The sequence below is a fragment of the Mya arenaria genome, chromosome 5, assembly GCF_026914265.1.
Source record: "Mya arenaria isolate MELC-2E11 chromosome 5, ASM2691426v1".
In the NCBI taxonomy this organism is placed as follows: domain Eukaryota; kingdom Metazoa; phylum Mollusca; class Bivalvia; order Myida; family Myidae; genus Mya; species Mya arenaria.
Window position 1 is genome coordinate 75,151,311 of NC_069126.1, and position 21,804 is coordinate 75,173,114.

The 21,804-nt window shown below is 34.8% G+C and overlaps 1 protein-coding gene and 1 non-coding gene across 3 annotated transcripts in view; both read right to left on the reverse strand.

The window, feature by feature from the left end:
* Nucleotides 1-779: 779 nt before the first annotated feature.
* Nucleotides 780-21,804, reverse strand: part of LOC128233647 (condensin-2 complex subunit G2-like) — a 33,617-nt gene continuing 12,592 nt past the window's right edge. Inside the window, exons 8-29 of one of the 2 annotated variants that reach the window (XM_052947429.1) lie at nucleotides 20,491-20,641; nucleotides 19,917-20,009; nucleotides 19,218-19,343; nucleotides 17,384-17,563; nucleotides 16,891-17,043; nucleotides 16,430-16,547; nucleotides 15,614-15,718; nucleotides 15,254-15,330; nucleotides 14,672-14,821; nucleotides 14,289-14,366; nucleotides 13,894-13,964; nucleotides 13,112-13,254; nucleotides 11,596-11,801; nucleotides 11,184-11,291; nucleotides 9,720-9,863; nucleotides 7,956-8,052; nucleotides 7,418-7,653; nucleotides 4,747-4,890; nucleotides 3,844-3,935; nucleotides 3,502-3,605; nucleotides 3,058-3,160; nucleotides 780-2,142 (exon numbers count right to left, since the gene is read on the reverse strand). In XM_052947429.1, coding sequence (XP_052803389.1) covers nucleotides 2,073-2,142; nucleotides 3,058-3,160; nucleotides 3,502-3,605; nucleotides 3,844-3,935; nucleotides 4,747-4,890; nucleotides 7,418-7,653; nucleotides 7,956-8,052; nucleotides 9,720-9,863; nucleotides 11,184-11,291; nucleotides 11,596-11,801; nucleotides 13,112-13,254; nucleotides 13,894-13,964; nucleotides 14,289-14,366; nucleotides 14,672-14,821; nucleotides 15,254-15,330; nucleotides 15,614-15,718; nucleotides 16,430-16,547; nucleotides 16,891-17,043; nucleotides 17,384-17,563; nucleotides 19,218-19,343; nucleotides 19,917-20,009; nucleotides 20,491-20,641 — 2,749 coding nt within the window. In that variant the 3' untranslated portion in view covers nucleotides 780-2,072. The remainder of the gene's footprint in view (nucleotides 2,143-3,057; nucleotides 3,161-3,501; nucleotides 3,606-3,843; nucleotides 3,936-4,746; nucleotides 4,891-7,417; nucleotides 7,654-7,955; nucleotides 8,053-9,719; nucleotides 9,864-11,183; nucleotides 11,292-11,595; nucleotides 11,802-13,111; nucleotides 13,255-13,893; nucleotides 13,965-14,288; nucleotides 14,367-14,671; nucleotides 14,822-15,253; nucleotides 15,331-15,613; nucleotides 15,719-16,429; nucleotides 16,548-16,890; nucleotides 17,044-17,383; nucleotides 17,564-19,217; nucleotides 19,344-19,916; nucleotides 20,010-20,490; nucleotides 20,642-21,804) is intronic. The other variant, XM_052947428.1, reaches the window with a different exon arrangement.
* LOC128236322 (U12 minor spliceosomal RNA) lies at nucleotides 6,429-6,578 on the reverse strand. Its single transcript, XR_008261322.1, has one exon. It is a non-coding gene; the product is annotated as a U12 minor spliceosomal RNA (small nuclear RNA).

Here is a 21,804-nt window from a genome sequence, read left to right on the forward strand (position 1 = left end):
AGGACCATTTGTCTACGTTTTTGCGTTCGATGTCAGTGACCTTGACCATTGACCGGAGGCCCCTAAAATAAATAGGGATTATTTACTTGTCGAGCCAAACCTTGTCAAGTTTGGGGTAACTAGTGCAGGCATTGTCAAGTTATCACTTCAAACTTTTCGCGTTCAAAATTATTGTGACCTTGACCCCAAAATCAATAGGGGTTAACTATTGGTCACACCTTCAATCTTTATCTCAAATTTGAGGGCCATAGGTACAGAATTGTCAAGTTATCACTCAAGACAAGCTTTTTTGTGTTCTATGTCAGTGACCGTGACCCTATGACCTCAAAATCAATAGGTCATTTTCTGGTCACGACAAACCTTTATGTCAAGTTTGAGGGCCACGGGTGCAGGCATTGCCAAGTTATCACTTGGACAAGCTTTTGGCGTTCAAAGTCAGTGTGACCTTCTCCTGATGACCTAAAAATCGATAGAGGTCATCAAGTGCTCAAATCCAGCCTTGATGTCAAGTTTGAGGGTCATGGTACAGGCATTGTCAAGTTGTTAAAGTTTTTCGCATTCAAGGTTTTAAACTTGACCTTTGATCCAGAATCAAAAGAGGTCATCTACTGGTCACCTCCAAGTCAATTGTTAGGACCATAAGTACAGGCATTGTCAATATTTACTGGGACTAGCTTTGGTCCATCAACCAACATACCAAGTGACTGACATGTGCAAAGCAATATAATTCCTCTTCTTAAAAGGCGGGGATCACAATATAATGTTAAACAAAATCTCACTTTAAGTGCTTCAATTTTATTTCGAGCATTAAAGTCAGTTACATGTAAATTTTACAAACCATTAACCATCTTAAACCATTAACATTGTTATACAAGGAAAACGTATCAGTCTACATTATTAACATTTTTTTGCACAGCAATCAATACATTTTACTTATAAACTGTACACTTTTCACCCATAAAACATTCAAATATCACATAACAACACTATATAAGTGGCTTAAAAATAGTTTTATTATTTGATTATTAACCATAGATAAAAACTTCAAACAGTGAACGCTACCTAACCATGGTATACAACATAGTTTACTGCGACTTTACAGTATAAAAGTAAGAAATACAAATCTAAAAAGAAGTTGCAATAATACCAAAAGGCTGTTCGTACGATTAGTTTTTCTTTTTTCATAAACCGTTTCCAGATAGATATTTATTATTATTAATTAAAACATGTATTATAATGTCTTTTTATATTTTGTGTTACATATTTTTGCATTACTAAGACAAAAATTATTTTGCGACAAGCAGGCAGAATAAAATACAAAGCCTTGGTTTATTTTTATCAACTTGAAGGGGGCTGTACTCCATATTATAAAATAGCGGAAAAAAAAAGAAAATTGTTGAAAACTGACATAAACTTGGTATCGATGTGTACAATGCATTGAAACTTACTTACTGAAGTACCACATAGTTTACAATTTATTTACTTTTAGCAGTTTTTTCGTATTTTTTCTTTAAAAAAGATTACTAGGTATGTCTACCTAGTAGAATTCATTCCTTATGCCTGATTGGCTAGTCGATGCTATCACATGATATTACCAAGTTAGGTATATAGCTTAAATATTCCAACCGTTTAGGGTACTGGACTGGAATTTTGGTGACACTGGTTTCGAACCCGGTTTTCGACTAGATTTTTGTTTTTACATTTTGGTATTTTTTTTACAATTATGATATCAAAGAGTAAAACATTTTATCAAATAATTGTCCTGAGATTTGTTACAGAAAAAAACTTTTTTTGGTGTCAATCTGGTGTACAGTCCCTTTAAGATTATAAATGATCATGAAGGTGATATTCTATTTATATTATAAAATACTAATTAAAGATTTATAGCGCTAAATTGATCATATATCACTCAATTTACAATGATATAAATTCATGACTTCACATCAACGAGTTATTATAATAGTTTTACATTGTATATTGAAAATAAATAATTACATAATTTCATAATGGTCACAACATTTGTGATATAGTCTCATTAGGCACAGGCACAATATAGGGATTTAAAGGCAGTTTTACGGTGGAACCATCCCAAGAGCTTCCTGGCACAACTTCAGTTTTGTTTCAACAGAAATCCTTACCGACCTGTAATAGAGTAAAAACAAGAATATAGTTTCTGTCATTTCAATGTTTTCTTTCTTCATGTTTTATTCTAATGTATGGTAATTTCATCATTTCATTATTTCATAATCATGGGCCATGATTACGAACAGACTTAATAATCAAAACTGTAAATCCTCATTTCATTGTAACTTTCCTTCTAGTTGAATCCTGATGATGAAATTTGCTAAATTTTATTATAATTTGGAACTGACATTTATTTTTGTAAAACGAATGGAATAAAGACGATCATTTGTAATTTAATAAAAGTCCTTTTCGGAGTGATTAGAATTGGACTTGAGCATGTTCTTAATCAATGGCCCAGGAGATTCATTGCATAATTAATAGCATACAATGCATAAATAGCTTCAAGGAATCTGACCCACAAATGCGCTGGTTCTCTAATAGCTCCATTAATCTTAATATTAATTGTTGATACCTGATGCCTGGTGATCCCATACCATTTGTGAGGTATTTGCTAGCTAATCACTTATATGTAAAGTAAATATCGAAAAATACATCATAGTAAAAGTTATTGGGAGTTTTTATTTTGGCTCTTTATTTTAACTGAAATTGGACATAAATGACAAATTTTGCAGTCTTTGAAGGCAACAAACCTTGTTTATTATATGATTTTCTTTTTCAACAAACAATACTGTTTTAAATTATACCAGAACTATATGGGTCACCACTCATCAGACTCACATTTTTGAGGGTTTGATACTGTAAGTAAGACTAATCAAAACCAGAGCACATCAAGCTTGTCTGTTTTCTCATTTACGAGCATAACTCAATCATTATTGAAGCCAGAGTTATTGGCTTGGCTTTACATGCCAAAATAATCCGCCATTGATCATGACATGGTGAAAACATGACCTGACAACCTGAGAACATCCTTACTTCAAGTCTTCCAGATCCTCCTCAGCAAGGCTGTTCGTGAGTGTGTCTGTCTGTGTGAGTAGCATGGTCCACAGTTCTTTCAGACTTAAAACATTTCGCCCGTCTGTAATAAATAATGTTGTTCTTATTTATTTAGACGTTAACATAGATGTTAAATTAGAGCACTGGGGACCAAACACCAACCCTTGTCTGTTGTTGTTGTTGTCTTTTCAGTAATGCTGGTCTATGTTTTTTGAGTTAAACAAGGACCATAACTCAGCAGCTACTAAAGCCTGATAGCTATGGGTTTAGCTGTACATGTGTGTATAGTCTCTGGCAACATGTGTATTAAGTTTCATTATCTTTAAACATCATAGTTTTTGCATCGAAACAACAACCACATCGATGGCGACACCAAAACAGATTTCTTTGCAAAGAGGTGAAAAAATATAAATGTAAGCTTACAGTCATTAACCACAGCAGTCATCAGATGTACAGCCCCATGCACGCTGTAGAGGTCAGAGACATTGCCTGTGTCACAGCAGTCATGTAGCTCTGACATGAAGTACCTGTATGAATAAGACATACAAAATAAGATTTACTAGCAAAAATAAACATTGCTTGGAATAAAATGTGTAAGTGAACAGTTTAATTTTTTTAAATTTCATAAAATACAGCATAAATATATGATGGTAAATCACCATTTAAAGGATAACGCAAGGTCAACTAATAGTTAATAGTTTTAATAGTTAAAAGCAGAAATTGAATAAATATCAAACTTTTTCAAGCAACACAAAAATGCCTCACTTGAGAAGTAATTGTCTTCGAGCCAAAATGTCCACCATCCATGAAGCCAGAGGCGGTAATGTTGTAATGTGAGATTCCTCTTCTAGATCATCCTGGTGACAAAGAGAACATTTGTGCAAAAAAAAAAAAAGTTGATTTTTATGACTACTTTTTATCTAAAATGGCTAGCATTTTTTAACATCAAGTTTATTCGCCATCTTATAAATCTAACACATTATCTATATCACTATTAACTCTTGAACTATTTGGATAAATGTAACTTTATGAAAGCGTGGGATAAAGATAGTGACTTAAACAAAAAGGCTTGGTGGTGTTTTTGGTATCAAAAAACAGTGATAGAAATACCCCTATCAGACTTTCGTAACTAATATTTGTTTTTCTTTTCATTTTTTTGTGAAGAAATAACTCATAACAGATTCTTCTTTATTAAGTGAAGATAGAAAAGTAAAACCAAGCGTGTTTTTATTTTTATGGAAAATGAAAAAAGTTCAGTTGTATGTTTACAGCACCAAGCAGTCTGTTAACCAGTCACATTAAAGGCAAATATCTCTTATCAAGGTTTTATCCCCCCCACCACAATTGACAATTTGATCTGCAAAATTATTTAAACACAATGACTGTACACAATCAACACACTGCTGACATTCAATCATACACCTAAAGAACACGACTCGCACCGTGTTTAATTTTTAAAGGTTTAAAAATAATGATTGTGAACAGTAAATATCAAGCTGACCAGCAATCACACATTCTTATAAACATTGCTTACACCATGTTTAAACGCATACAACTCTGATTGGACACAACACGCAAAATATACAGGGATACAATACATTATGTTCATATTGTAGATTATTTGATCATTTTTGAATCACTAAAGCCTGCCATATAATAGAGATGTACCTGTCTGCTGTAGAAAACAAGCTCTGCCCACACCGCTGCCATAATGGTTGCCATGACGTCATGGAGCACTGTGTCATCAAGGCAACTGCGTGCTGACACTGTCAGAAGAAGTTCTGTCATGTGGGTCTTTACCCCATCCAGTACCTGTGACAATGTATATTAATAACAACTATCAAAGGGCTCATGAGAAGAAATTGACACATTAATGCAACCAAAAGTGAATGCATTAAATTTTGAAGTACATTGTTGCAAAGTAGTTCAAATTCAAGAGTACTTTTGACCTTGAGCAGAAAAACTTGAAACATGGGATGAATGTTTCTGCCAAGTTATCTATGTAGTGTGAATGTTTCTGCCAAGTTATCTTAGTGGTGTGAATGTTTCTGCCAAGTTATCTCTGTGGTGCGTAAGTTTCTGCCAAGTTATCTTAGTGGTGTGTAAGTTTCTGCCAAGTTATCTATGTGGTGTGTAAGTTTCTGCCAAGTTATCTATGTGGTGTGTAAGTTTCTGCCAAGTTATCTTAGTGGTGTGTAAGTTTCTGCCAAGTTATCTATGTGGTGTGTAAGTTTCTGCCAAGTTATCTATGTGGTGTGAATGTTTCTGCCAAGTTATCTCTGTGGTGTGTAAGTTTCTGCCAAGTTATCTCTGTGGTGTGAATGTTTCTGCCAAGTTATCTTAGTGGTGTGTAAGTTTCTGCCAAGTTATCTATGTGGTGTGTAAGTTTCTGCCAAGTTATCTATGTGGTGTGAATGTTTCTGCCAAGTTATCTCTGTGGTGTGTAAGTTTCTGCCAAGTTATCTCTGTGGTGTGAATGTTTCTGCCAAGTTATCTTAGTGGTGTAAATGTTTCTGCCAAGTTATCTATGTGGTGTGAATGTTTCTTGCATACCGGACGTTTGCTTCCGGTCATGTGACAAGTGCTGGAAAAACCCATCTTACATACTCCATATAAGATGAGTCAAGCGCAACAACACGCCACTTCTTATTTCATTTATTGTATGGTTTGTGAAAAATATATTATGCCATTTCAATAAAGCGCAATCAAATATATATGTTTGCAAGACTTTTAATCAAAATTGAAAATAATTAATTGTTAAAAACACTATTTTTAGCTTTTTAAAATTACTGCACTCTATGACGTCAGTAAACAATGTCGCACGCGCTTTTTGGTGTAATTGTACAAAAGTTTGTTTTCTAAGTCATTTTTTCCACAAATTGATAAATTTAGATAATCACATTATCTTGGTGTGAATGTTTCTGCCAAGTTAAATCTGTGGTGTGAATGTTTCTGCCAAGTTATACGTTTGGAGCATGCCCTAACACTATTAATTAAATTCTTCAATCCATTGAGAAAGTTGTCAAGAATTTTACAAATGTTCACCATATTGGGACCGACTTCTAGTTAGTATTTGTGCTTTTTAAAGCTTGAGTAGTCTAACATCTAGGTGTCTGCCTCTCAACCAAGAGGTTGTGGGTTCAATCCCCACTAGGGGTACCTTCTCATGGCCTCTTAAAATGAACACCAGTACTGGTTTCTACCAGGGAACGGTTTCAGGTGCGAGTCTATAAGCTGTAACCTTTCATCAAAATACAGCTTAAAAGAACAGGGGCAAGATCACACACCATACACATTCCACTGAAATAGGTGGTTCCATTTAAGCATTAGATTATTAGTGTTTTATTAATCAGGCAAGATCACGCACCACAAGCATCCCACTGAAGTAGGTGGGTCACTCAGGGGCGACCTGTGCCATCTCAGAAATTCTCCAGAGATGTCACTCTGAGGCCTGTACTCCTACAAGCCCATTATTTTCCTTACTCATTAGTTTAAGGCATAAATTTACAAATGAAATTGGTGTTATATATACAAAAATACCATAACATTAAAATAATTGACAAAATTTATTATTTAGTAATAATATATATATTTTTAAGGTAAAACATATTTATAGGCATTTATTACAAAATGAAAATCAATTCTTAAAAAAAGTATATTTAAAGGGAGGTAATAAGTTTTCCTTATTTTGCATTTCCTTCTCAGGGGTCCATTTTTAATGGCGTGTTTTAAATCCATTTTTATTCCCTATTAAAACCAATCAATGTCTGTATAAGAACTTGATTTACTGGTACTACTTCCAAAAGACGGCGAAATGTTCTTGTTTAAAGCTGCACTCTCACAGATATACCGTTTTTACACCTTTTTTTATTGTTTGTCTTGAAAAGAGCAATGTTTTACGTAAATATCTGCAAACCAATGATAAAAGATTGCTGACAAAAGATCAGAGCTCAGATTTGCATATTACTGTTAGAAAATTAATGTTTTATGGTTTAAACCGTTACCAACGGTTTAAGAAAAATGCATAAAACATGATTTTTTAAACTTAAATATAAAAATCTGCGATCTAATTTTTGGTCAGCAGTCTTATATGACTGGTTTCCATGGATTTTTCGCAAAAATTGGCTCGTTCCAAGACAAAAAATAACAAAATTGTCAAAACGTTCAATCTGTCAGAGTGCAGCTTTAAATATTAACTAAAATTTGCAACAAGTCTTTAAAAGGTAAAACTAATAGTTGTTGACTCATGGTTGCTTTCAACATTTCAATTTACTTCATTATCTATTTGCCTTTTAATACAAAATATTAGATGTAAAATTAACATCACATGGAATTATACCTTATGGCAGTCTGTGGGATGGTGTTTTACATATCCAGCAATGTTTACAAACACTCTTCCCAGGGCAGTGGACATAGTTTCTGCTGGAAAAATGCCAGATGCACTTTTGTCACCTTGGTTACCAGGGTCATCTTCATCATCATGGTCGCTGGGGTCACAAAGGTCATGATATTTGGCAAGTTCGGTGAGTTGGTACATACACAACATCACACTAGATAGGAGCTCCAGCTCCGAATCTGATGAAAATAAAATGGTTAGGAAATAAAGAATTGTATAGTAAATTCTAATACATTTATGGAAAGTAAATATCATACTGATGCAGAATTTGGCTTGAGTTTGGGATCCTTTTACATAGGACCTCGGACATTTCCAATACAAATTTGAGGAAAATGAAAAATTTAGTCTAATAATTATATGCTTTAATTAAATAATTATGCTACATAAAAACGTTTTCTACATGCAATTCAAAGCTTAAAACATGAAGATAAGATTTTTATTTGTAATATAGATATATAACACTTTAAAATCACCAATTTACCATTAGCTAGGCACGCGGTGCAGAAATCTGCAACTTTAACACCAAGCGTCTCGCCGACACCAATCAGGAACATGTTATTAAAGGCTTGAAATATCTCCTGTAAATAACAGAAAGCAATTCATTTAAATATATTTCAACATCAAGAACTACAACCTTATGTCAATACTCTCTTCATTCATTTAACAGCAAAAACTCATGGCAGGACTGGCAATCTGCCCTGTTTGGTGCCAAGATTTGACTCCAATCAAAATAGGAGTTGCTTTTCGCCCCAAACAGTCCCACTTTCCCACTCATACATAAATAATTACATAATTATATTTTTAAGAATGGTTTTGATTTATGGCACAATTGATCTTAATATGTTGAATTTTAGGTTGTTCAGGGTTAATTGTCAAATGTTTTAAATTTTCCCTATCAGCCGCTTTCTCCCACAGTATAGCGAGGGCCATGATTTTTTTTTAATGTGAGTTGTTTTATTCGAATGGTGCTATATATATATATATATATATATATATATATATATATGTATGAGGAGAGTTTTATTAGCAGTGGCAACATAGCTGCAAAACACTGTTTCCATGTGCACATACATGCAAAGCATACCACTGGCAAGGATGTTGACTTTTGGTTTGGTTTAAACATATCTTATTTTTTCAAAAACATTCATATGGAATAGTATACACAATATTCAGTATAAGGATTGGGCCGGAAAAAGATTAACAACTTTCCCTTTCCAAAGAAGTCTAAGGCAATTTTAAAGGCAACATAGCATTTCATACTGAAATATGGCTGAATCTGGCAAACCCCTCCAGAGAAGAGCAAAAAGCTTATTGTAAGTTTCGTGGCTTAATAAATGTGCGTTAGAAATTAAAACAGATCTAGGCAATGTGTATGGGTAAAAAGGCTCTTATTGGTACCATACTTTTCTGAGACGGGTATCCTTGTTTAAGAAATGAAAAGAGCATTAAAGATGAGCCCTGGCCTGGCTAGATGATTTCGAAAGGCCCTGACAAAACTATTGATATTAAGCAAGATGCAGGTCTTATGGGGAAAAAGATAGGGAACCCATCAGGGATATATTTGTCAACGGTGTTTTCAATTTTAAAGGAACAAATTAAAAATATGCAGGGTTCAGGCATGTTGGATGCAATCTTGTTAATCCTTAAACAAAAGCTGGCACTTGTTTAAAGGCGTAAGCATTGCTCTTTACAAGGACCCCTGGCAGTTAAAAGAGATTGTCCAGGGTGATGAAACATGGCTTTATAGTTTGGAGCCCGTCAGCAAAGAAATTAACAAAATGTAGCTAGGTGCAGGAGTACTGGCCACTCATGAATGCTTTATTTTGTAACTAAAAAATTCTTGTCGCCATAGTCCCAGTACCTAGCAGTGCACCTGCACATCACTCTGCACTGGTAACAGAACATCTCTAAGATTTGCATTTTGTTCCTCTAACCTACTGGTTGAATCCCCACATCAGGTCATATCTACATGGACGTCATTATGAGTCGCACAGTGCCATTGAAAGTGCAAGTGCACAGAGTATAAATATATAAACCAAAGAAGAGTTTGCAAAGGCATTTTCTGATTGACTCAAAAAGTGTGTGGATGCCAAGGGGGAATTCTTGGACACTAAAATATACATTTCTGTCAAGACAAAAGCTTTAAAAGTAATGTGCCAGTGTTGCCACTACTTATTAAACCCTCATAGCTTTTCTTTATCAGAATATAGAACCTTAATTTTCTCACAAAACATCTAACACCCACTTTTAAAACGATGACAGCTAGCTGACTCTGCCCCTCCTTGGTTTGCCCATGCTCATTTTTCACCCCGAGCACGGGAACTGCATGCTTGTCTGCCCAGGCCAGAATTTCCACATAACCTGGCACACAGCTGAACTCTCTCTGGTCCTGAAATATAGATATAGAATGTTTGAACCCCGACAAACAAAAAAAGGTGTTATTATCAAAATGATGTGAGCAAACAACAATAACTGCTTGTCATTGCCCATCTGTACATGATTTTAATATAAGTGATACATCATAATCCACCTGACAGTCATTGTAAATCAGGGCTCATCCTTCTATAACCCCATCATCATCGTCGTCATATTTATCTTCATCATCAGCAGCAGCAGCAGCAACAACAGCAGCAGTTATCACTGGATGTAATAATACCCCCCTACACCACCTTCTAGTAAAAAGAAGTATCACTGGGAGTGATGTTTGCTCTTTGAATGCATTTATCAACGAGAAGGCATCAATGAAGTTCTGCTATATAGATATAAGGACTATAACAACTGTGATAATGTTTCTGTTGTACAGTTGAAGTCAATACATCAAAAACATACATAAGTTATTAAGGGAAGTTAAAAAATATAGTATAACAGAAGTAGTCATAGACTGTCACATCTCGTGCGGAATTAGAAACAGTATCAAATTCGTCTCACGACAAAGGATTACAATTAAACAATGGACAATAACTAAAAGAAAACTGCACTAAGAGTAAGGGTTCCTTTGTTCTCTCAATGAGTGTGCGTAAAGTATGGGGTAGATAATTGAAGGACTTTTGAGTTATGCTCCGAACAAAAAATAACTATGAAAATAAACAAACGGCAACAACTTAAAAATACTGCACCGTGAGTTATGATTCATGTGAATTACACTTCTTCTAAGTAAGATCTATCTGAAAAGGATGTTTGAAGTAAATAACACAAGAACTTTTTAGAGATCTGCTCAAGACAAAAAATAAGTATGAAAATTAAAAAAGGGTATTTTTTGCTCATAAAATACTGCAGCCAGAGTTATGATTCATGTGAACTGCACTTTTCCTCAATGCGATCTATCTGTATATGTTGTTTGAAGTCAATTCCTCAAAGTCCTTTCAATCTTTGCCCGGGCCAAGGTGAAGAAAAATGTAAAAAATTAAGTATAAAAATAATCCAAGGATAATAACTAAAAAAGGCCATACCAGTACACAAAATAATGTTTCCTTTGCACAGCACTTCTTCACAACACAGTCTGAGTCATTACGTGTATGAAGTTTGAAGTCAATATAGATATATGAAACATATGGAGTAATGAGGAAAGTGGTCTGGTCCAAATGTCCCCGGATGGATGGACCTATGGACGGGCTCAGAGAAGGACCTCTGGACGGAAGAATGGATGGGACAAGGTGATTCCTATATTAGCCAGCACCACGACGTTGTGGGGCTTCTACAACATCATTACCTGTCCATGTAGTAGTAACAGCAGTTTACAGTAACGGCTGAATGTTTCCACCAGTAGATTCTCATTTACAAGCGGGGCCCTTCCTTCCAGGACTTCTGTGAGCTGATCCTGAAATTGTAGTTATTAATTTGTAGAAGTTAAAGTACGGCATTAACTTGTGTTTGTAATATATATGGTACTTCAATAAAATATTATTTTCTTCTTAGATGAAGTCAAAACTAGTGCAGATAAATCTTCAGGGCGGCGGCAATTGATGTTTTCAATCTAGAATTGAAGTCCAGAGTATTACCTTACATAACTTATAATGTGAATTTGCAAACGAAGAATTTCATTTCATGTCAAAGTATATATTTTTACTGCATGTGATGATTCAATACGTCATTTGTAATCAAAACAAATAAAATGACAGTACCATGGACTTCCTTAACAGATCCCTATATTCCGGGTTCTGCTGTATATAGGTCAAGGTCACCCCCTGGGTTGGGATCTGCCCAAGCATGTAGCCCAGTATGGCAACACCAAGGCCAGGTTGCGGATTGGTCTGTTCTACGAATCCCACACGTGGTCGGGACTTCTTTTTCTTGTTTCCTGTCCGATCTTCATTTGGTTTTACTGCGTCTGAAATAAATGTTATAATTAATTATTAATATTATTATTGTGACTGTTGTTATGCTGTCTACCACAAAAATAAGGGATTCTGATTTCAAGTGTGGGTGAATGAAAACATGACCCTAGCCTGTGGATGCCAATGCTCATCCATTTTTTTATGTCTGATGAAGAGTAAATGGTCTTGCTGCCCTATGCACATTGTCACTGCTAACATATGTACCAAGTTTCATATTATTAATATCTTTATTGGTCTTTCGACTTATGGCCAATACTAACTAACTGTGTTTCCTATGATGAAACTGCAGCTTTGTCAATCATAAGTAAGATAACGCCAAAACAAGAATGATGCAGTCTGGGCTTTTTTTTCAGTCAAACATGTATGTGACATCAATTAATAAGACCAGAGCTATTGCATGTGCCTATTTTTAGGGTTTTCACATCAAAGCTAAAAATAGAGTCATGAATAAATTTTTTCTTTGATAAGAGTATCCAGTTTTGACTTTGTTGTTATTACCATCTTAAATGCATTTAACATCTCATGATGATGTTGGTTTATTTATCCCCCGCCTTGAAAAGTTGAGGGGATATAGTAATGGTAGGCGCGATTCTGTGCGTGCGTCCCTTCCACATTCATTTCTTTGCAACTCCTCTTATGTTTTTCATGCGATTTCTACCAAACTTTCACAGATTGATGATCATAAAGTGAAGCAGCGCATATTGTCGGGCTTTCCTGATTCGACCATTTTTGAAAGAGTTATTGCCCTTTCTTTATTTTACATTTAAAATTGGTTTCTTCGCAACTCCTCTTACGTTTTTCATGCAATTTCTACCAACTTTCACAGATTGATGATCATAAAGTGAAGCAGCACATATTGTGGGGCTTCTGCGAATCGACTATTTTTGAAAGAGTTATAGCACTTTGTTTATTTTACATTTAAAATTGGTTTCTTCGCAAATCCTCTTACGTTTTTCATGCATTTTCTACCAACCTTTCACAGATTGATGACTATATAGTGACACAGTGCATATTGCCGGGCTTTCGCGATTCGACCATTTTAGGGAGAGTTATTGCCCTTTCTTAATGTTACGCATTCCTTATGTTCCTGAGAAACTACCCTTACCATTGATTGGCTTTCGTTACAAAAAATGCCCCCATGAGGCGGGGGATATAGCTGTCTGTGACCGCTCTTGTTTATAATTAATAACTTGGGGTGAAAAATGAAATAAAAAAAATGAGTGTAACAAAGTAAAAGAAAAATATGCGTGAGAAACTTTACATAATTTTGACTTGGCACAAGGTTTTTCACTAAGCTATTTACTAAGTGTGGGTTGTAGCCAGTCTGTGATGAGTTCCATCACCGAGGCAACCTGTCCAGTCTTGCACAAACATTCCACCAGTGTCCCATACTCCTCTTCTGTGTTGTCGGATGTCATACGACGTAAGCGAGGCACCCATGAACGACTAAAATGACATTATTGAATTATGTTTTGTTCTTACTAGTTTGCTGTTATTTAATATAAATAAATTGTTTGACTTAAATACTATTCATTTTTTTCTAAAAAACCTTAAATCTGAATGTTCACACTTCATGAAATATACCAGTATGTTGTCATTACAAACATTGCAAGAAACTAGCCTTTTCCTATGCATCTGATTAGTCAGTCATTCAGACCAATTCCCAATGGTATAATTCATTAAAACCAATTAAAAAGTCTAATTTTGAAGTAACTCCTAAAATTTCAATCCCAATTCAAAGATAATAGCAATTAAATTTCCCAATTTTGGGGATAAGGTCTCATTCCTTAAATGCCGAATAATTTTTAGAAGCTGTTACTATTAAACACAAACATTATGCAAAATCAGTGTTTTGTCACAAGAAATTGTAAACTTAAAGAAACAAACAAAAGCCAATGTTACATTTTAAACACACATGTGCATATCAGACCACTTTCAGGTGTGATTTGGCAAAGAAGACTTTCACTGGACCTTGTGCACCATATCACGGTGTCATTTGTTTAAAATGAACTCCACTAAGACAAAAATCTATGACAAAAATGGTGCTAAAGCTATTTAGTTCTGTAACTTGATACCATATTATACCTGATGGTGGGTATGTGTTTTGGAGGTAGGAAGCCTGCCAGTTGTAGAAGATCATCAGTTATATGACTGTCCTGTAAATATAATCAAAGGATGTCACAGGCCATTCTATACAGTCCTACTGTATTTTGAACTTAGAACTAACCGAAATATAAACAACCATGTGGCAGTCTTGCCCAATAGTCAGCAAATATATGAAAATTAAAACACTTCTGAAAGTTGAACTTTTTGAGTAAACAACTAGTTGAATTATGTAATTACCAATACATTATTTGTTCAGGGATTTGTTTAGGTTATTGTACTAAATTGAAAATACACAAAATCAGAAGTTTGGTGATACTGCCCTACTTGAGAAGAAAAATACATGCAGAATGTTATAATCAGTCTGAAAAACTCACAGTAAAAGCCTGGAACATCTCTGGTAGAGCATAGCTGAACTTCTTCATCAGAGTTTTATTCAGGTCTGCATTGGAAGCCTGCAAAAACGAAAATAATTTTATTTTCCTGATTAAACTCGAAACCCACAACCTCTTGGTGAAAGGTAGACAACTTTTCATCCTAAATTCATGTACCCACCCATTGTTGGTTTCACATAATAAAGCATATTACTTAGCATATTAGGTTGGTTGCTATGATCATACGCTATCAACACAACAATAGTTAATCATGCACATTACTCAACAAAAAACAACAGCCAATAATAGGTTAAGTTTTTCTGTCAGAGTTACTTTAACAGACAGGCAGCGACTTTTGATGTTTTTGTATCAGAGTATACAACTACCTTTTTCAATGTGTTCACATTAAATGCCCAGAGTATACACATGGTCTCACACAGTCCTAACATGACTGGGGTGTTTTCAAGCCTCAGGGGGTCATCCTCTTCTTGTTCATTATCATCGTTACCATCCTCTCCCAATGCACCAGAGTCATCCTAGAGTGTTTTTTATACATATAAAGTAAGCATGCGTTAATCTGTCAGGATGAGTTAAAATATTTACTGATAAACCATAAACTGAGGAAAGGTCTAACAGTTCACAGTGTTTTTTCCAACACTTTAAGGGAATGATGGCGATAGGGGAAAAATAAATTTGTTTTGGCAAATAGGAAAATAATACTTACATGATTCAAATAATGTTCTACTTGTTTTCAAACCTTTTATTCAATAAACATATGGTAATATTCACAAATGGCACTATATTACTACAATTGCTAAATGTCAAGAGGAAAAAAAACGGCAGGGGAAAAATATATATCTTTTTTATTGCTCTAAAGTAATAGAATTTTCCTATCATTAAATTTTCCTGTCATTAAGATACTACTAGGCTAATTGATTCCAATTATGGCAATGAGTTCCTTCAAGTACCTGTGGTTGTGAACTTGAGGCTCCAGCTCGCTTGATGGTATACAGGACAGCTTTACACAGCATCGTTATGTAGCTCACTAGAATATCCATATAGTTCATAACAAAAAAATAGAAGATTTTGTTAGGAGTCTGACTGTTGCAAAGTTAACATGAATAACGCTTACAGAATTTGGAATAGGAAAATTATATGGTTAACTTAGGTCATTCTTTTACCCTTGTTGACCTCTCAAAGGCATTACGGATACCATTGTACGATGTACATTTGAACCTCTACAAGAAGAAAGCAACATTATTTCTCACTTATAAAATAGCAACATTCAACCAATCAAATATTTGTTCTGACTGTCAAAGCATTCGTACCTATGTCATCAATGTTCATGTGATGTTTGGCATATCTGTAGAACTGCCTGGCAGCTGCAGGGTTTGTCTCGATCAGCATCACACATCGCGATACCTTCACATCATCTACAATCATTCAATTATTTTTTTTATACATGCAAACATTTCATATACTAGTAAAATACTGCAGGATTTTAACCGTAAAATAGAGACTCCTAAATAAATTTCGGTATTACACACCATGTTTTCTGATTCTTTATCACATAGTATGCAGATGTTAATGCACAAATTAACTACTTCAGAAATATTATATAAAGAAACAGGAGGAATGCTGTTGTGTTTTTAGTACTAATAAAAAAAAGCATTGGGTTGTCGTTTTATTATCAAAAAATGAATATATATATAAAAAAAATGATATATATATTAGTTATTACATAAACCTTTTTATTCACTTTTCATTGCTTGTGAAGAGTTGCATCACACTCCACTTGCAGTCTGGTGCAATATGGGCATTACACAAGCAACTCAGAGTACGCTTTTTTCTCTCACCTTTTTGCTAATGGAGCCAGAGCCCTGAGAGTTGTGAAAATGGTAACAAAATACCTAAAATAAATTTACCATAGCAAATTTTTAACAAAACCCCCTTTAAGCTAGAGTATGAAGATTTGAATCTTATTTTTGGGTAAGAGTATACTTTCTTCGACTGTTAATTGGGCGTAATTTCTGCCCTTATTTTCTGTGGAAAAATCACAAACAAACGGATGTAAAGAACAGCAGTAGGGTTTCAATTTCTCAGTGCAACCTGGGTCCGAGTAAGCAGGCAAAGTGTTAACATACTTGTGGCCTCAATGGGCACAAAGTTGGAGAAGATCAGCTTGACAATTCTCTTGTTGACTGGTTCAGAGTCGATCACCAATCTAGCCAGCAGATGTTCCAGGGGCACAATGTTCCAGTACTGTAACAAATGCAAAACACAATGTTATAGTGCAATGATAACTGTTCTCAGTAAGTTTTTATAGACTGGTTTAACATCTGCTGTAAGTCTAGCCTGCAGGTGCCCAGGTGTACAATGTTTCAGTTCTGTAATGTACAAAATACACTATTTACTAGGAGCAGATGCCAATGCTTGTCTGATTTCCTCGCTTCAACAAACAGCATAACTCAACAGCTATCTCTGACAAATGAAATTGATGTTGTAAATACAATGCCATGCATAGTTGTTGAAAATTGTGTGTACCAAGATTTACACTTTTACAAAGTATTATATTCTGATATAAAACCATTGAACTATTTGTTACCTTGATAGTTCTTAGGGACTTGACAGAACACAAGAGATTCAGCATGGCTATGCGGACACTTTCCGACACGTCATGGAAGTGATTATGTATCTCAGGAAGTAGTGGCTTCAGGAACGGGTGACACAGGGGGTTCTCCAGCAGGACAGTGAGGCCCTGAAGTAATGGTTGAATGAATATCACAAGTCACTTTTGGAACTCATTTAAATAACTACCTTTTTTCTGCTTATGTCTTTTAGTTTTGTGTGTTTTGTAACAAGTTGTGAATAAAAACTGATTTTTGTTTCTTTCATTCTGTACAATATCTTAACAATTTTACTGGAAAATCTAATTGATAATGTTAACCAGACATATGGCATTTTGCAAGTTGTTTTATATAAAGACATGTTTTCCCCTTCAATTCTGAATTCATATTTTGCAATGTTATAATTATCTGATTATGAGGGAATTAAATTAGAACCAAACTCGTCTTAAATAGCAAGAAGACCAACTGTACCTTGATGACACTTTCCCGTACATCAGAAGAGCTGGCATCATTAAGCATGTCATGTATGAGTTTAACAGTGAGGTTTTTCAGCGTTTCCTGTGGAATAACCTCCCAGAAATCCCTCATTATTCGAAACACACCAAGCACTGAGAGACTGCGAACATGGGGGTATGGATCTTCCAATAACTCCTGAAATAGAGGGGATTGTAGTATACTTGAACATTTATCTCAAGCAATTGAAAACAAATACAGACTTTGCTAATTGGGGATAAACCTGTAAAAGAAATGTCCTCTATGAGTTTCACAGTGAAGTTCTTCGATGTTACCTGAGGAATAACATCCATGAAATTCCCTATTTGGAGAACTCTCCAAGTACTGAGTGGCTGGGCACATTGGGGAATGTTTTTTTTACATTTTGGTACTTTTTTACATTTATGATATCAAAGCGTAACACATTCTATTAGATAATTGTCCTGAGATTCGTTACAGAAAAAAACTTTTTTTTGGTGCCAATCTGTGACATAGTCCCTTTAAATATTAACAAGAGCCGTCGTAAGACAGCGCGCTTGACTACGCCGCTTTGACTTAGAATACAATAACGATGTAATAATACTAAGTTTGGTCTCTTTATGTCAAACCTAACTAAAATTATTCGATACATAAGGTGACTTTGATTCTGCCCTCCCACCAGCCCTACCAAACAATGTCGCAAGTCATTCAAATATCTTGATTTCCCATTATGAAAATGTGGTTAAAAATATACAAATATGCCTTTGAAAGGAAATTAAAAAAAATATAAAAATTCAAGGGCCATAATTTGTATTTAGGCTTAAAACGGAGTTATTTTTCTTGTAAGGTCGTAAATAATTTTGAATTTTATTAAGTGCATTTAATGAACGGTATAGAAGTTTTTTTATTAAAATCTCAACTTGCCCTTAACTTTTACTTGCCTAAAACAGGGGCCATAACTTGTATTAAGGATATGGAGTTATGTAACCTCATTGGGTAATGGTCCTGAACAATTGTGTGAAGTATTAAGTCAATTGAATGAAGGGTATAGAAGTTATTAAACAATATCCCAACCTGCCCTAAAACTTTAACCTAAGTTCAATAGTCAATCAGGGGCCATAATTTATATAAAAGATAATATGGAGTTATCTAGCCCCATTATGTGATGGCTCTGAACATCTGTGTGAAGTATTAAGTCAATTGAATGAATGGTATTGGAGTTTTAAGTGAAAATCCCAACTTGCCCTAAAACTTTAACCTAAGTCAATCAGGGGCCATAACTTGTATTAAGGATAATATGGAGTTATGTAACCTCATTGTGTGATGGTCCTGAACAACTGTGTGAAGTATTAAGTCAATTGAACAAAGGATATAGAAGTTATTAACAAATATTCCAACTTGCCCTAAAACTTTAACCTAAGTTCCATAGTCAATCAGGGGCCATAATCTGTGTAAAAAATAATATGGAGTTATCTAACCTCATCATGTGATGGCCCTGAACAACTGTGTGAAGTATTAAGTCAATTGAATATAGGGTATTGGACTTATAAGTGAAAATTCCAACTTGCCCTAAAACTTTAACCGGACGCCGACGCGAGTAGTATAGCCCACCTATTCTTTGAATAGTCGAGCTAAAAATAATTGTTTTTTTTTATAAATCTTTGTTGAAAGAGATATTTATTTTTTTCACAACTCTGGTATTGCTGGACAGCAACAGAAATGTTGCATTTCATTAAATTGACATTGACAATGCATTCAAACATGTTGTTGTGTCTTATCTGGAATGAGATGCTATCTTTACTGTGCCATATACTACATGTTTTTCACAATTTACCTGGAGCATATCAAACTGTTTTTGTAGGAAAGCGTCTGCTTCCTGGATCCCAGCGTCTGTACCCTGCAGTGGGAACACATCGAAAAACAGAGACGCAGTGTTTGACCGCACCTGACTGTTCGCCACCTGAAAGTCAAAGGGTTACATACCTGACATTTTATTAATATTGTGTCAGTGTTCAATCATCACACACAGAGGTCAGATATCTTCACCCATTCCAAATGAGAATATTTTTACAGTTATGCCGAATTTGGAGTTTTTAAATAAATGTTTTTAAATTTCTTATTGTCCATTTCTCAAATCATTGAAAAGTCTGTTTATTTCAATAATGAAGGATTTCATATTTTAGTATTGTGGTTCATCAGTGTATGAAAACATTTGGTCAGTTATAGTTAGTAAAGTCTAATGGAATATATTGATAAACCTCAATTCTAAAATATTCAATGTTCATATTTATAGTCTCAATTTCAAGACAATAGAAACTGACTTAAGTACCAATTTGGTTGTGAACAGTAGCAGTGTAAATGACGTCTTAATAAGACGGTCTTATACATTTTATCATTTGACCAATCACAAGAGACATTTTTGTACTTGTTGAGGTAATTAGGAATTTTGCTTTCAACAGAATATGAATGCGATTGAAAGGATATGCCATTAACAAAGAAAGCACAACAGTGTCAATAAAGTTGTATGGTATACCCTGAGTGACCTCCACATGATGGGGCCATACAGGCGACACAACATCTCATCCATTCCCTTTTGTTTCTTCTGGCCATGGATGTAACCTAGAAACTGTATTAAAACGACATGAGTGAATTCATCAATACTGCCATAGATTCACTGTAGAGCAAGAACACTACAATCCGGAGTGTTACAATCATCTGGATTTTTTAAGAAACCAAGGGGCATAACATATAAGTAATTTAAGAAATTAGACAAAAGCCAACCATGACTGTTTTGTTTCAGTCTTCATAGAAAAAAACAGATAGGCTACAAGTGTAGTGTTGACAAATTGTCAATGACATTAATTGTTGCAAATAACTGAAACTGCTGGTAGTATATATTGAGCTGAAGTAGGATTTTCATCATAGCAGTATCCTGACTGCAGATATTCAACTGCAGTATAATATTCATCATAAAGGTACATCACAATATGCTTTTTAGATTAATTTTCTTGTGCAAAAACCATCAACGAGTATAGAAATTGGCTGTAAAAGCTGATACATGATGAACCTTTCCATTGTTTGTTAGTTCTAAAGGCAGACAGACTCACACGTTTGAGGGGCGGGAACAGCTTCAGTTGCGCATGTACTGCATGGTGCATGATATCCTGTATACATGTTCTCTCAAACTGATCCCTTGCCCCATCCTCATGCCCCTGCCACGCCCGGAAATACACCTCTCCATACTTCTCATGCCAGGAACTGTCAAGTATATAACCATGTATGTAATGTACGTAACAAAATACTTGTTTCTGGGATAGGGCACTTACTTAATTCAGGCTCCTAATAATAAACACCAGCCAGTATTCATGAACGTCTAAAGTTTTCTCCTGATTTCATTCAATACCTATTTTTTTTTAATTCAAAATTTATGTATGTTTATGTTTTCTAACATTGTGTGTGTATTTTAAATAATGCCAATAAATCAAAGACAGTAAAACTGCAGTCGTTCAAACAAGCGGTCATTCGAGGTCGGAACTTAGTCCCGAACATTTTTCCTTCTATTTACATATAAAATATACCTAGGCTGCATCGAAATCTAAATATGTTGAGGAGTCAAGCAATATAGTCGGTCCCAAGTACACAAAACAGTATGGCTCCCTCGAGGTCATAATTACACACTTTTTCCCGACGCGTGTTCCAAATTAAACAATTGCTAGGTGTTAAAATTTTCGCAAGTTATAAAAATTGCTATGACTTGAAAAGCAGTTTGATAAGGTGTGAAAAACCGTTTATCACTGTTTACGCATGACCGATAGTAGTTGATAAGGGCATTTGAGAAGATAATTATGAGAAGTTAATTGTGAGAAATGTAAATGAGTAATAAAAATATGAATAAACACTACCATATCGATCCAACTCTGAAAAGAATTCCTTCTTGTCACTTTGCTTTGCATATGGCAATTTTGTAAAAATAAACATTTACATTTATTCATTTATTGATATTTCTTTTATATTTTACATTTAGTATATGACAGCCTTTGAACATTTGGGCGATTTCCACAACGCAATACCTAATTGGTGTCTTAGTAAACAGTCAGTTTGACGACTTCAAACTTAAAAGACACTGAAAGATATTTCATAACAGACTGGAAAATTGAAATTCGGGTCGTTCAAACATCAGTTCCCTCGAGGTATTGGCTCGGTCCCCGGTGTCCTTGAGCGATCGCAGTTTTACTGTGTTTTGGTAATTATGAAATAATAATATCATACTGCATGACAAGTGAGATACTTTTGTAAAGGAACGACTGTTAAGAAAAAATGTTTACCGGGTATATCTGTCAAGGGTCTGTCAGTATACGCAATTGTTCTACTAAACATTTCATCAAAATGCACTATCAATTATCAACAAAATCATGTATCTG